We start from the raw sequence: 13,523 nt of genomic DNA, 5'->3' as shown, positions 1-13,523 counted from the left end.
GTGACCATCAAGCGCTTCACCATAAACAACTTCACCTCCCTTTCTTTAACCCCTCCCCTGCGGTGGTAATTCCCCCGCGGTGCGGGGGGTGGGAGGGAGGGGGAGTGGCACCGCTGTGCTCGTGAAGAGCTCAGCTCGTCATGACTCACAGTGGAGCTGTGCTCATGACGAGCTGAGCTCGTCACGACCCCGCCCTCTGATTAATTCTCCCGCACAGGCGGGGAATTAATCGCGCATGGGCGGGCCGCGGCCGTTATGACGAACTCAGTTCGTCATGAGCACAGCTCCACTGTGAGTCATGACGAGCTGAGCTCGTCATGAGCACTCAACGAGTTAATGGCTTTGGGCCACAAGAAAAATGACTCGCATGACTCAGTGATGTGCTCAGACACCACAAACAAAAGAGATGGGAGTCCGTAATGGACATTTGACTGTCACAATCCTTAAAGGTTTTAAACCTGCAATGCTTGGGGGTGATACTCTACACATTGCACTGAAAAATATTTGGAATGCAAGGTTTGTTGTGTGACAAGATCTTCAGATATGACCGAGCTCTGGAACCGCTTGGAAAGATGCAGACAAAAGGAACCAATGTCAACTCACTTGAAGTGGGACCTTTATGGAATTAGTGACATATTAGTAGAGTCATTTTCGGCACTGATGTGGAACTGGGGCCCCCTATATGCATGGATGAGCTATTGAAAATGTTCTGGATCTGGTCTAGCACCTGGAGTATTTAGGTGAGAAATCTGCTGGTAGAAGTATCTATCAGACACTTTATTTTAAAATAAAACTAGGAACAGTTGAAAGCGCCATAATAGTCACTGGCAGAGAGAATTACAATAGAAGAGATAGCAACTGTGCTAGGGCGCCAAGACCTAATAATCAGCCAAATTACGCAGGTGACTTGCATTAGTGGTCAGGTCACCAATGTTGAAAATGTTTGACGATGCAAGGGGAAAGCTGCATATTACAACGAGACCTGAAAACAGCCAAAATAGCATTAATGTTCAAATCTATCTAGAATAGAGAGGAATGAGCTTCATACCGGGCCATTTTGCTACTTAATCGTGAGATAAACATTATGGCCAAATTGTTGAACAGACTGGCTTCAATTATCACAGGGCTGATCCATCCAGACAAATCTGGCTTCATGGCACAGTGATATACAAAATAAATTTATTATAGGTTGTACAATACCCTGGCATGCCTGGACAGAGTAACATAATTATTGCTAAACTCGAACAAGGCATCTGACTCACTGGAACAGTCCTTTCTATTGCCTGCCATAAGGATGGAGTTTGGACCATACTTCCTGTTCTTCATAAATACCACTAAAATCACACACCCCTGGTGAAGACCAGTTTAATAGAGACCTTTACATATTATTTTGATGGGAAATACTAAGGATTTTGCACAAACTGGGGATACCTCTATTACATCCCAAGAAAGACATGGGTTCCATCACCAAACCACCATTTACTGCGTAAGAACATAGTGTCACATATCCTATGCAGTCAAGTCAGTCCCCCCTGAAAGTGTGTGCGAGACTGAAACAATGCCCTGAAAGATAATTCCCCTGTCCATGTTGAGTCTAGTAGCGCGGTTTAAGATGAGTGCTAGAGATTCCTGTGCATCTTCGAAAGATCAGGCACAATACTAAGATCCATAATATGGATAGATCTGCTCGCACGAATAGCACTCACAGCTCAGCAAATTGCACATTTGAAGGAGGAATTCATTACCCAGAGAAAGGCGATTATATGGAGCAGCCCAATTAGCAGGGGCAAATAAATGGGCTTTTGTCAAACAAAATAAGCTGACACTGTGAATTGATAGACACGCCTATGCCAAGAATAAAATATGTATTGTATAGAGGACAATCTACTAATGTGCTACCACTGGCCAGATGAGTGGTGTTGAGGTTGTGGCACAAAGGAAGTGGGGTGGGAATAAACTTGCATCTAGAACACATTGTTAGGTGCAACTCAGATCGCCAGGACTAAGCGACCTAAAGGGATTCCACTGTAAGTATGTCAACAGCTCACAACACTGCAAACAGACTACACATTAGGTGATACTTTGAAGTTCAGATGCCCACAAATGGAACATGCTCTCAAGGAGGAAAGTGAACTGATTTTGGAGGACGATCATTCCCAAGATTAAGGCGATTGGTCAAATAAAGATATACAGAAAAGCACAGAGGTAATAAAACAAGATTCCTTAATTGGTAATGCTCAATGTAAATTTTGCGCTGTATAAAATGTGAAAGGAGGCCGTTGGAAAAATATAATCCAGCCTTCCGATACAACCATTTTGTATTAGACATGAATTAACCAACTAGAAATCAACTATTATACTTTAAAACGTAACCACATCAGGGCTCCAAACCTCTATTTAAACAATAACATTGTAGATAGCTTTACTGTTCCTATTTTGTACCATGGGTGTGTGATACACAATGGTGTATCACACCCAAATTTAAAAATGCGGAATGGTAAGACAGAAAGCCTCAAATTTGCTGGTGACAAGGACTGGTAAAAGAAGCATATCCAAAGGAAATCAGACTCATGGATATAAAAAGCATTTGCAATGCAATCGGTCTCGCTTTTGGGACCTTATATGTATTTAGCTATGCAGCACATTAGCCTGGGTGCTGAAACATCTACTGTTCTTTAAAATGGAGAGGTAGTAAGCACCAAACTGCGTGACACGCCAGATATGGGAACACCTGGAGAGAAATATTGACTTTCAGTGAGAAACTGTATAGTCCAAAGCTCGGTTTTTAATATAGGGCCTTCGGTAGTCATATCACTGAAAATACAAGATTTGAAAAAAATATCGTCTATGGGTGCTCGTGGAAGACAATTTCTATGGACTGGAATCTAGAGAATGCTAAAGTGATTCTGGTATTTTACTGACCTCTGCTTGTCGTTTTCTATCAAGACAGCTAAACACAGGCAGTTGAACAGAAAAAAAAGTCCCTAAGCGGAAGCAGACAAGTCCTAGGGCTGATCTCCATAGCCCACAAAGTACATAGACATATAAATATATAATAAGTATATTCTAAAGTATATACAAGAGGTCTTGAATGCTCGACCTAAAAACGACAAAGTGGTATCTGTCTCACACGCACATAACTTTAATGTTAAACATTTAGAGTCACCCAACAGCACATTGGATAACAGAGGAGGGTGAAGTGGAGGAGGTAGACAGGGAAGAAACTGTGATGTATGACTGAAAGGTCTCAATTAGATGTAGTACAATATAAAATCCTGCACAGGGCCTACTATACAAAGGACCACTTGGTAAACTTCAGGGGACCAGGAAACTATATTTGCCTAAGAGGCTGAGAGAGTCAGTGCACAAAATATTGGGGTGCCCTCTACTTGATAAAAACTGGACAAATATTTTAAGGGGAATGCAGGTGGTGTTGGAAATTCAACAACATCTAAAACCATGCACAATACTACTTTGAATTTTGGGAACATAGTACCTCCCCAGCTATCAAAGGTTGAGTGTTAACCAGGTCTTGGTGTAAGTGAAAAGAGATATGGCCCAAGATTGGTCAAGATTTGAGTCACTAATGATCAAAGATTGGAGGAATGTCAAACACTGGTGCCTGGAGGCAGAGAAAGTGATATGAGTGCAGAGGTTTTCCTCAAAACTCAAAAAGGAACGGGAGATTAGATGACACACCATGAGTTTACTCAAAGATCAGATGGCTGAAACAACAAAGGTTATATAGTAGCATGTACATTTCAACATGAGCAAGGCACAAGATGGAATCCAGCAAGACAAATAAGCTATATGGATCCTATATACCCTACAATCACCGACCTCCAGACTTCTTTAAAAGTCGAGACCACATGACAGAACTCACCTCGACTATTCACTAAACCATTACACCTGATAAATCCTGTACATTTATGTTTAAACAACGTTTTAGAGATGAAAAACAATCAAAATACATTTTGTCTCCACCTCAAATACAGTCAGATGCATCACACGTTTCACCTTACTACCCTTTAACAACACAGTCTAGTATGAACTACATATTGTTTATCTACATTACTGCAAAAGCTTTGAAGAACCAACCATACAACTGCAGCTGGAGAGCGATCACAACCTCCTAATCCTGAACTTCTGCCAAGAGATGGCAGACACAGCTGAAATACAACTTTCAAGCTAGACAAATAAGTCAGGAAAAAACAAGGGTTTAATGTCAGTTGGTCAACCGCGAAGAATGTGCTGTCTTCTCCTGGGAAGATCTCAGACAACTTTGCTCATGTTTGGAGAGGATGCTATGAACGAACACTGACTAGACCCTTTATCAAGGTTAACACGGAACGGATAGAAAGCTTTGTGCCATGGCCACTGAGTGATGAAACCTTTAATACTAAAAAACTGACAGCGCAAACATTATGGGATACGGTTTTATGAGTAAAAATGCAAAAAGCATCAAGAATTTAGATAAGGCTGTGAATGCTGAACCAAGCACAGAAAAAAAACAGTTCAGAAGAACAAGCTGGCGCTCCTGAGTGAAGAAACAATGGCAAACAATTCCAAAATATTCTTGGAGAAGAAACAGGTAACTCTCAAACATTAATGGCAACAATCCTGTATAGGTCTAGATCCCATATTTACAAAAATATTTTGCACTGGCAGCTTGTTTCATGGGCAAGCAGTTTAAAACCTAAAAACACAAACTAACAAGCATTGGTAAATGCATTAGGTTTTGCCTATGTGAATAATAACAAATAGGTTTTTGTTGTAAGTTGTAGCTAGCTGAGAAATAGTAAAATAGAAGTTACAGAAAGTCTGTTTAAATGGTATGACTTATTTATGTACAAAAAGGCAAGATACTGTGCTGTTACTAGTGGTATAGTGCGGGTAAGTAATAGCAACATTTTGAAAAATGAAATGAAAGAGGGAAATAATAGAATTAATTGACGTAATAGCAATATTTTGTGTTTAGAGGAGTTCTGACAACATCTGGGCCGGGTGCCACTGCAACTGCTGCACCATTCCAATCATGACCCTAGAGCCTGCAAGATACCTACACTTGTGACTGCTTGTTTATTAGTTAAATACAGCAATATTCTGAGTTTAGTGGGGTCCCTGGAGCATATGCCCCGGTGCTGCTGCACCTGCTGCACCATTCAAAATCAAGCCCCTTTTAAATGCAAGATAACAGCAGATATGTGTGTATAGCAGTAAATATAGTAATATTTGGTGTTTTGAGGAGGTCATGACAAATTTTGGGCCTAGTGCCACTGCACCTACTGCAGCATTCAAATCATGACCCTGTGTCTGCAAGGTAACTGCACTTGTGACTGCCTGTTTAGTAGTAAAATATATCAATATTAGGTTTTTAGTGGAGTGCCTAGAGCTTTTGGTCCTGGTGCTATTGCACCAACTGCACTATTCAAATCATGTCCCTATTGCAGACTAAATAAATGCACTTATGACTGTCTTGATTAGTAGTACAATGTAGCAATAATCTGGGTTTAGTGGGGTCCCTAGAGCTTTTGGCACCAGTGCCACTGCACCAGCTGCACCATTCAAATCATGACCCTGTGTCTGCAAGGTAACTGCAATTGTGACTGCCTGTTAAGTAGTAAAATATAGCAATATTAGGTGTTTAGAGTTGACAACTTGTTAGCTCGGTGCCACTGCACCTGCTGCACGATTCAAAAGATGACCCTAGTGCCTGCACATATTCAGAGGTCGTAGCACGCCCCCATTCTGCTGCAGGACAGGAAGAATCCTAAGATGATGCATGCCACCAAGGGGAAACCCTGGTGGGTGAGGGTTATTTTAAGAAAACTTTTTTTCTATTTAACATAAAGATTGGAAAGATAGTCCAATCAAATGGTCGGACTCACTTTGGTTACTACAGTACACAAAGGAGGCTGAGTCATCGGTTTTTCTGGCCTGTACCTCGATATTCTTTTAACTAATATGATCCATCTCCTCAGACAGTATCTATAAGACTGGTTGCCCCTTTTATCGGATCCACATTTTCTAATTATCTGCCTCTGCTCCCAACTATGTTTATAGTACTCTACACCTTCCACTTCGTTTACAGTGCATTTCAGAGGTACCTGTGATGTGTCTTGGTCTGTGCTATCTAATGAACTGAAAATAAATAACGTAAATAGGCTGTTTTGAAAAGTGCCTGTGGGAGAAAAAACATGGTTTTTCCACAATCTACAAATGCACCACTTAAATTAGACCTTAGGTATGTACTATCGGGGATAAAGCAGCAGGCACATCCTAAGGGCTTACATTTACTATTCCATCTGTAAGTCTTAAATATTTATTCTCTCTAGACTCTCACTGTCATAGTGCTGCCTTATCTGTCAGCTTCTACTTCTGTCAAAAGTGGTTATTCCCATAAAATGATACAGCGTCATCCTTTGTCATTTTGCTTAACTTTTTCCTTTGCCATCATACAATCGTCTACCATTATTTTCCCTAAACTCTCTGTTTTCTTACCAGTTTCCTAGATCTTACGCCTGTACAACAATATCTGTAAAGGCACATCTTATGATGTTATCTTACATTGTAACGGTTACTATACATAAAAGAGTATAAATACAAAACTATTGATTTGAACAAAAGAAATCTGAAGAGCAATTTTGACTTACTCTGTTCAAAGTTTCATACGCATGACAAAACTTGCAGCTACATCTTAATAAATGCATTGTTAGAATATGAATGTGAAATTGCCTCACCTCTCTTCTGCTCAATGATAAAGAAGGTAGAAAGTCATTCTCCATCCTGTCCATCATACGCACAATATCTTCAAACACCTTCCTATACCGCCGCTCATCCACAACCTTTACCTACAATAGTGTGGTTTATATGTGTTCAGTAGTTTTCTGAAACAATGTATTGCAAAAACAACATTGCCCTAATAGTAGATTATATCCATTCTAAAATACCCTACGAGATATGCTAATAAACCTAACACATTTAAAGAAGGAATTTGAAAAAAATTATAAAGGAGATGGGTCAAAAAGGGATACAGAAAAGCACAGATTCTTTGAATGTTCAATGTAAATTTCGCGGTGTGTAAAATGTGAAAAGAGGCCATTGGAAAAACATTATCAAGCCTTCAGCTACAACCATCCTGTATTAGACATGAATTAACCAACTAGAAATCAACGACTACACTTTAATACTTAACCCATTCAAGACTTCAACCTCAAACTAACAATAACTTGGCAGACTGCTTTACTTTTCCGATTTTTGTATAACCACAGGTGTGTGATACACAATCAGACCTACATTTGAAAATACAAAATGATAATACAGAAAACATCAAATTTGCTAGTGACAAGGACTGGTAAAAGAAGCATATTACCCCTATGTTGAACAGTGCACTGACAGGTTTATGGTCGCTTGTTTTAAGTTCCATGTGACTCCTATACTTCAACTGTTTGACATCACTTCCTCGCCACAATATGCGATCACACCAGGCTGGCACTCGGCACTTCCCACTGCAAACAAAAAAAAAAAACTTTACACTGAGACACTTAAAATAGAATACATGATTTGCCTTCTGATCAACGTATGCATGTCATCACATCAGCCTGAAGATTGTGGTAAGTGTGCACACCAGCTAGATTCTCCAATCAAATTTCACCAGAAAAATAATGATGAAATGTGCATGTAGAAGACAGATCAGCAAGGATGGAAGATTGAGAAAATAGAGTATGCCAAGTTAGATTCCACGGTAAATAACTCAATTCAAGCAGGTAAAATGGCTAACGTGCAAACATTTAGTCATGGGAAAAAATGAAAGAAAGTAATGGGTTATACCAGGGGCAAAATTACTGCACAGATTTCCAGCTTTCCCGTAACAGTGCTGTTGAAAACAACCATTTTCCTGCTATTTAAATGCTGGAGTTTAAATGGCTGTAATTTATTAGAAACAGTACCTAGATAACAAAGGCCGAGCTCTGTAGATAACATGTGGTAGCCCATCAAAAAAAGCAGCGTACAGAACCATATATATTTACTGTGCCATACTTTCCAAAATGTTATATTTAAGACAATTTTTTGTGCAGGCACAAAAAAACTGTCGGTGATATGACATTTGCATTCTGCATTAATATTGATAATATACAAAGGGTATTCCCTCCAAGGGTGAAGTAAAAATTAATAAATGCTTCATCTTGGCAGTGACTGTATAAACGTTCACATCATTGATCAGGCACCATATTACGCAATTTTTATTATTGGTTTCCTTCATATTATATGTTTACCTTAAACAGTACACGTCCTTTCACCTAATTGCACAACTCTCACAAGCGTTAAGATCAACATATTTAAATGTACATACATTCTAAAGAAAAAACAAAGTAGCACCATTCACAAAACACGTCACTAACTGGACAACAGAGAAAGTGACCTTGGTACCTAGCCAATATAGACAGTGGACAGAAAAGAAGCAACATCAATTGTCAACCCAAGACGGAGGGATCACTCATACATCTCAATGGGATGCACCCCCCCCCCCAACCTACAGGTGGACTGCGTCAAAAAGCTGGAGCCCCAAGTAAGATATTTGAGCAAATATATTGCGCTAGCCACCTCAGACCAGTTAGCAACTATCACAAATGTTTTGCTGATCTTCATGTAGTAGTCTGCATTCATTTGGGATCTCGCATCTTGTATGTATAACTCCAACAATACTTTTGTTAGTCAAGGCTTAGTTTGTAAACTGGCCTATAAAATGTACCTACTTAATTTTTTAAAACTGGTTTTCCGAATCCTAAAGTGGATCGTGCGCTGCTTTGAAAGAGAATATCTCCTAAGTTTAAGGTTTATTTTGTTTATACTTTCTTGCTAAAAACAGAAGACAAAACACTGCTTTTGGCCCTTCAGCTTCACATGTACAGTAAGCATGGCAAGAAAAAACTTCCTTTTTCCACAATGCATAATTTTTTATAATGATCTCAGTGCTACATTCGCCCACCTTGCCTTGGTACATGATGTGACTGATAATCAACTGTCCAGCCATAGATGGGTAGCCGCCTGTAAGGAAATGCCTCTTTTTGTGTTGTCACTCCCAGGATTTTTGACTGATGCTGCTGGTTTTCCAAATCCGAGAGAGCACTAAGGCATGCTAACCAGACCTTCTTGCCAGTGCCTTGACCCCAAAACATGCACGTTACACTGGCTCCAATTCGCATAGGTTAACTTACCTGTAAGCATCTAGTATATGGTACCTAGGGCCTGCAAGTTAGAGAGTCACCAAGGGATTGCAGCACTTCTATGCCACCTTGGGTGGGACAAAGGTAAAACGTGGTTGATAGAAATTTAAATTCTATATCTCCGGTACCCTCCTGTGGATCTTTTTCAATGTTGTGTTTAAAATACATAAAAATACAGTCTATTTTTATAATTTGGTATCAGATTTTTTAACGGTGTCTTATCGATTTCTTCAATTATTTTGGTGTTGATTTGATCATTTACACTTGTTTCTTTGTGTACACCTTTCTGCTCATACCCACACCTACCAAGAGCTGAGCAGGAGGTTTGCCAAATGAAACATACTTGTCCCAAAGGAGTTGGTAAGTGTATTCAACGGAGAGTTCACACAACGGCACCATATAGTACACTCCGTTTTTTATATTGGTGGCAGGTGTGGGAATCAGAACTTGTGTTTGGCAGTACCATACAGTTATTGAAGTTTGAGACCACTGAGAACCCACCAAATAGGCACCTAGAAAAGACGTTCTTGCGCTTCCCAAGCAGTTAAGTGGTTGTCAAAATCAAAACCATTTCTCCACAGAATTAGAAAAATTTCAAAGAGTTTGGAAAAGATTGGGAAAGTTGTGGCAAAGTTCCTAAAAAATTCAAAAGTCTGAAACATTTTTGAAGAAGTTTTTGATAAAGTTTCAGGAGGCACATTGCCAGCAAGGAAGCATTTAGCTCGACATGGCCAACCTGTCCTCATTCAAAAAAGATGAGCTGAGGGCCTTCTGTAGGGACAGGAAAATTACATTGAGTTAATATGGGCACTCAAGAGCATAGGAAGAGGCCCACAAAGTACCTCCAATCCTGGAGAAGGTACTGCCCCCAAGGTAGTGGGGAAGACGATAATGTAATGTAGGCATTCACTAGTGACCAGTACAAGGAGTTGGCTGGTGTTGAGATGGTAAAGGAGACTGTCCCTAGAGATCCCACAGGGGAAACAAAGAGGTCATCTTAGAGTTCATGGGTGCAGTGAACATTGAATCCTTGGCTCACTGGTCACCAAGTATGGAGAAATACCAACAGTATTAAAAAAAAAAAAAAAATTCGATGGGGTGACGGTGAAGGCTCTGAGGGATAAAAGTGCCGGTGTGACCACAGAGATGGCCAAACTGGTTTCCACAGACCAGATCCTACCTTTAGACGTGCATAACATAGTCAATGTTGAAAATATCACAGTCACACCCTATGGCTGACTTTGCATGGTGAGGTGTTACTCGACCAAATAAAACAGCTATGTCTCCTGCCATTCCAGTAGTGTCTCTGCCGAGCAATGATCTTAAAACCTCCGCTTGGGTAGAGGAGGAGAAAACAAATCCATGCAGTAATGGGTTTGTGTAACCACTAGACAGCTCAGAGGGAGAGTCAAGGAGTAGTTGAGCCTGAACCAATGGACCAGGCCCCTAGAGCCAAGAGAAGGGGCAGGAAAGCTGGCAATAAACTTTCCAAAGGCCCACAGGGCCAGAAGAAGCCTAACCCTCATGGGGAGGGCCTCGCACCTGAGTAGAACACTGCTGTCCTCAGACACTTGGCAGAGCTCAAGAGTGTAGTTGTCTACAGAGAGGACCTCAGTCCAGAATAGAGGACAAGCCCCACTCTAGAGGGTTAGCTGTCAGACAAGAGCAAAGGGATAACAGTAGTATCCATAAGGTATACTGGAAAGAGGGCCTTCTGTACAGTGAGGCAGCAGACCCCCTAACAAGGGGCATACAGAAGATTGGAGATCCCCCAGAAGTACGGTTTGTTTCCTCCTTAACCTGGCCCATGATATCCCCTTAGCTGGACACCTGGGGCAGACCAATGCCTGAGAAAGAATGGTCAACCACTTTTACTGGCCCAAGATGTCTGCAAAGGTCAAGGAGATTTGTCCCTCCAGTGTAACCTGCCAGGCCAGTGGCAAGGCAGGAGGTAAGCCAAAGGATCCCCTGATAACACCTCCAGAGGTGGGTGCACCCTTCGAGAGAATGAGGATTAACATAGTTGGTCCTGTAGACCCTCCCTTCCAAAAGCCTCAAGGAATAGGTTTATATGGGTGTTAATGGGCCATGCCACCAGACATCCAGAGGCAATTCTCCTTGGGACACTCACTGACCCTGAAGTGGCTAGAGCCCTCCTTGGAATCTTAATCAGGGTTGGACTTCCTATGGGTATGATCTCCGATAAAGACACACATTTTATGTCTGCCTACTTGAAGGCTATGTGGGATGGGTTTGGTGGGACTTACAAGTTCACTACCCCCTAAGATCCCCAAGGGAAGGCACGATGCTGGGGTTTTCTAAGAAACTCAAGAGGAGATGGGCTGTCTTTTCCACAAGCCTGCTAGATGCCTACAGGGAGGTCCCTCAAAAGAAGTTGGCTTTAGTTACTTTGAACAGCTCTTTGATACCATGTAAGGTGCCCACTAAGCTTGGTTAGAGAGGGTTAGAAGGGACCCCTCAAACAACCAAAAGCAGGACTTTGTGAAAAACATGCGTGGCCTTCATTCCAGGATGGGCGCTTACATGAAGAAGGCAAAAAAGTACCTGATGGCCAGCCAGGAGCTTGTGAAGCACTGGTATGACCAGAAGTCCTCCATGGTTGAGTACTAGTCAAGACCATTGGTGTGGGTCTTGAAGCCAGTGGCGTCTAGAGCACTGCAGGAAAAGTGGACTGGGCCACACACCATCATAGAGAAGAGAGACGTCGCCTTCTTGGTAGACTTGGATACCCCCCCAGGAGCCCTCACAGGGTCACACATGTGAATAGGCTCAAGTTGCACCATGACAGCGCAGACACCAGCATGTTGCTGGTGACTGATGGAGAAGAGGAGGAAGTGAGTGAACCCCTTCCAGACCTCTTATCCTCTAATGCACAAGTTGGCGGTGTGGAAGTAGTAGTTCTCTCCTCCACGCCAAGAGAATGGCAACAAAGGGACTGCTATCAGCTATTGAGGCAGTTTGCTGGTCTGTTTTCTCTGACCATAGGTCTGACAACATGGTATGCATGTCAAAACCAAAACATACAAGTTGTCTGACCAGGTCAAGGGCCAACCTCAAGGCTGTGGTTGCCAAGATGTTTGAGTTGGGAGTTATTGAGCCCTCCATGGGCCAGTCCAGTGGTACTGGTGCCCAAGCGCAATCCCAAAGGGGGGGAACCTGAGATGAAGTTCTGTGTGGACTACAGGGGACTCAGTGTAGTCACCAAGACCGATGTCGACTTCATACAAAGAGCTGATAAGCACATTGAAAGGATGGGGAAGTAAAATATCGGAGTACATTTGACCTGACATCAGGCTATTGGAAGATGGTCATCACCCCAAGCTAAGGAGATGTCTGCTTTTTCTACACCGGAAGGCCACTTCCAATTTAAAGTGATGCCCTTTGGGTTGAAAAATGTCACGTTCCAGTGATTGATGAATCAATTTCTTTCAGATCTGGAGAGTTTTAGTGCAGCTTACCTGAATTAAATAGCTGTTTTCAGCTTCACCTGGGACGATCACCAGGTTCACCTCAAGGACTTACTTAGGCCCTGCAGCAGGCAGGCCTGACTATCAAGACAAGCAGGTGCCACATAGAGTAAGGCTATTTTGTGTACCTGGGCCACCAGGTTGGTGGAGGCCATGTACAACCTCTAAAACACAAGATCTAGACAATTCAAACCTGGGAAACTCCTAAGACTCAAACCCAATTCAGCGCCTTTCTTGGTCTGGCTGGGCAATACAGAAGATTTGTGTAAGTTTAGGGTGCCATACTAAAACAACTGACCTTACTTCTAAATAGCTACCCAAAAATGTTATCTGGACTGAGCGTTGTCAAAAGGCTTTTGAAACTCCCAAGGAAGCTCTGTGCTCAGCACCTGTCCTCAAGGCACTTGACTTCTGCAAGGAATTAATTGTTCAGACAGATGCATTTGAACATGGGATAGGGGCAGTGCTGTCCCTTGTAAATCATTTGAGCTAGATCAGCCAGTTGCCTTCATAAGCAAATTACTCCTACCAAGCGAGCAGTGTTGTAGTGCCACTAAAAGGGAAGCCTTTGCTGTGGTTTGTCCCTGAAGAAGTTAAGGCCCTACCTGTTTGGGACTCACTTCAGAGTTCAGACTGGCCACAGACCTCTTAGATAGTTGATGCATGTGAGGAGAGAAAACCAAGTTGTTCAGATGGTCCATCTCCCTACAGCATATGGACTTTGGAGAGGAACACAGACCTTGGACTGACCATGCCATTTTAGATGGCCTTTCCAGTTTTTTCCACTTAGATCATGAGAATTACCAGG

General features: G+C 41.9%; 1 protein-coding gene across 3 annotated transcripts in view; it reads right to left on the bottom strand.

Annotated features, from left to right (window-relative positions):
- Positions 1 to 13,523, bottom strand: part of OCRL (OCRL inositol polyphosphate-5-phosphatase) — a 566,508-nt gene that overhangs the window by 228,931 nt on the left and 324,054 nt on the right. For all 3 annotated transcript variants that reach the window (XM_085607761.1, XM_085607762.1, XM_085607763.1), the window contains 2 exons: positions 7,373 to 7,508; positions 6,741 to 6,851 (listed from right to left, as the gene is read on the bottom strand). In XM_085607761.1, coding sequence (XP_085463887.1) covers positions 6,741 to 6,851; positions 7,373 to 7,508 — 247 coding nt within the window. The remainder of the gene's footprint in view (positions 1 to 6,740; positions 6,852 to 7,372; positions 7,509 to 13,523) is intronic.

Source organism: Triturus cristatus, chromosome 5_2 (genome assembly GCF_964204655.1).
Source record: "Triturus cristatus chromosome 5_2, aTriCri1.1, whole genome shotgun sequence".
NCBI classification, from domain to species: domain Eukaryota; kingdom Metazoa; phylum Chordata; class Amphibia; order Caudata; family Salamandridae; genus Triturus; species Triturus cristatus.
Note: the sequence above shows the minus strand (reverse complement) of the source record. Positions and strands in the feature narration are given on the sequence as shown.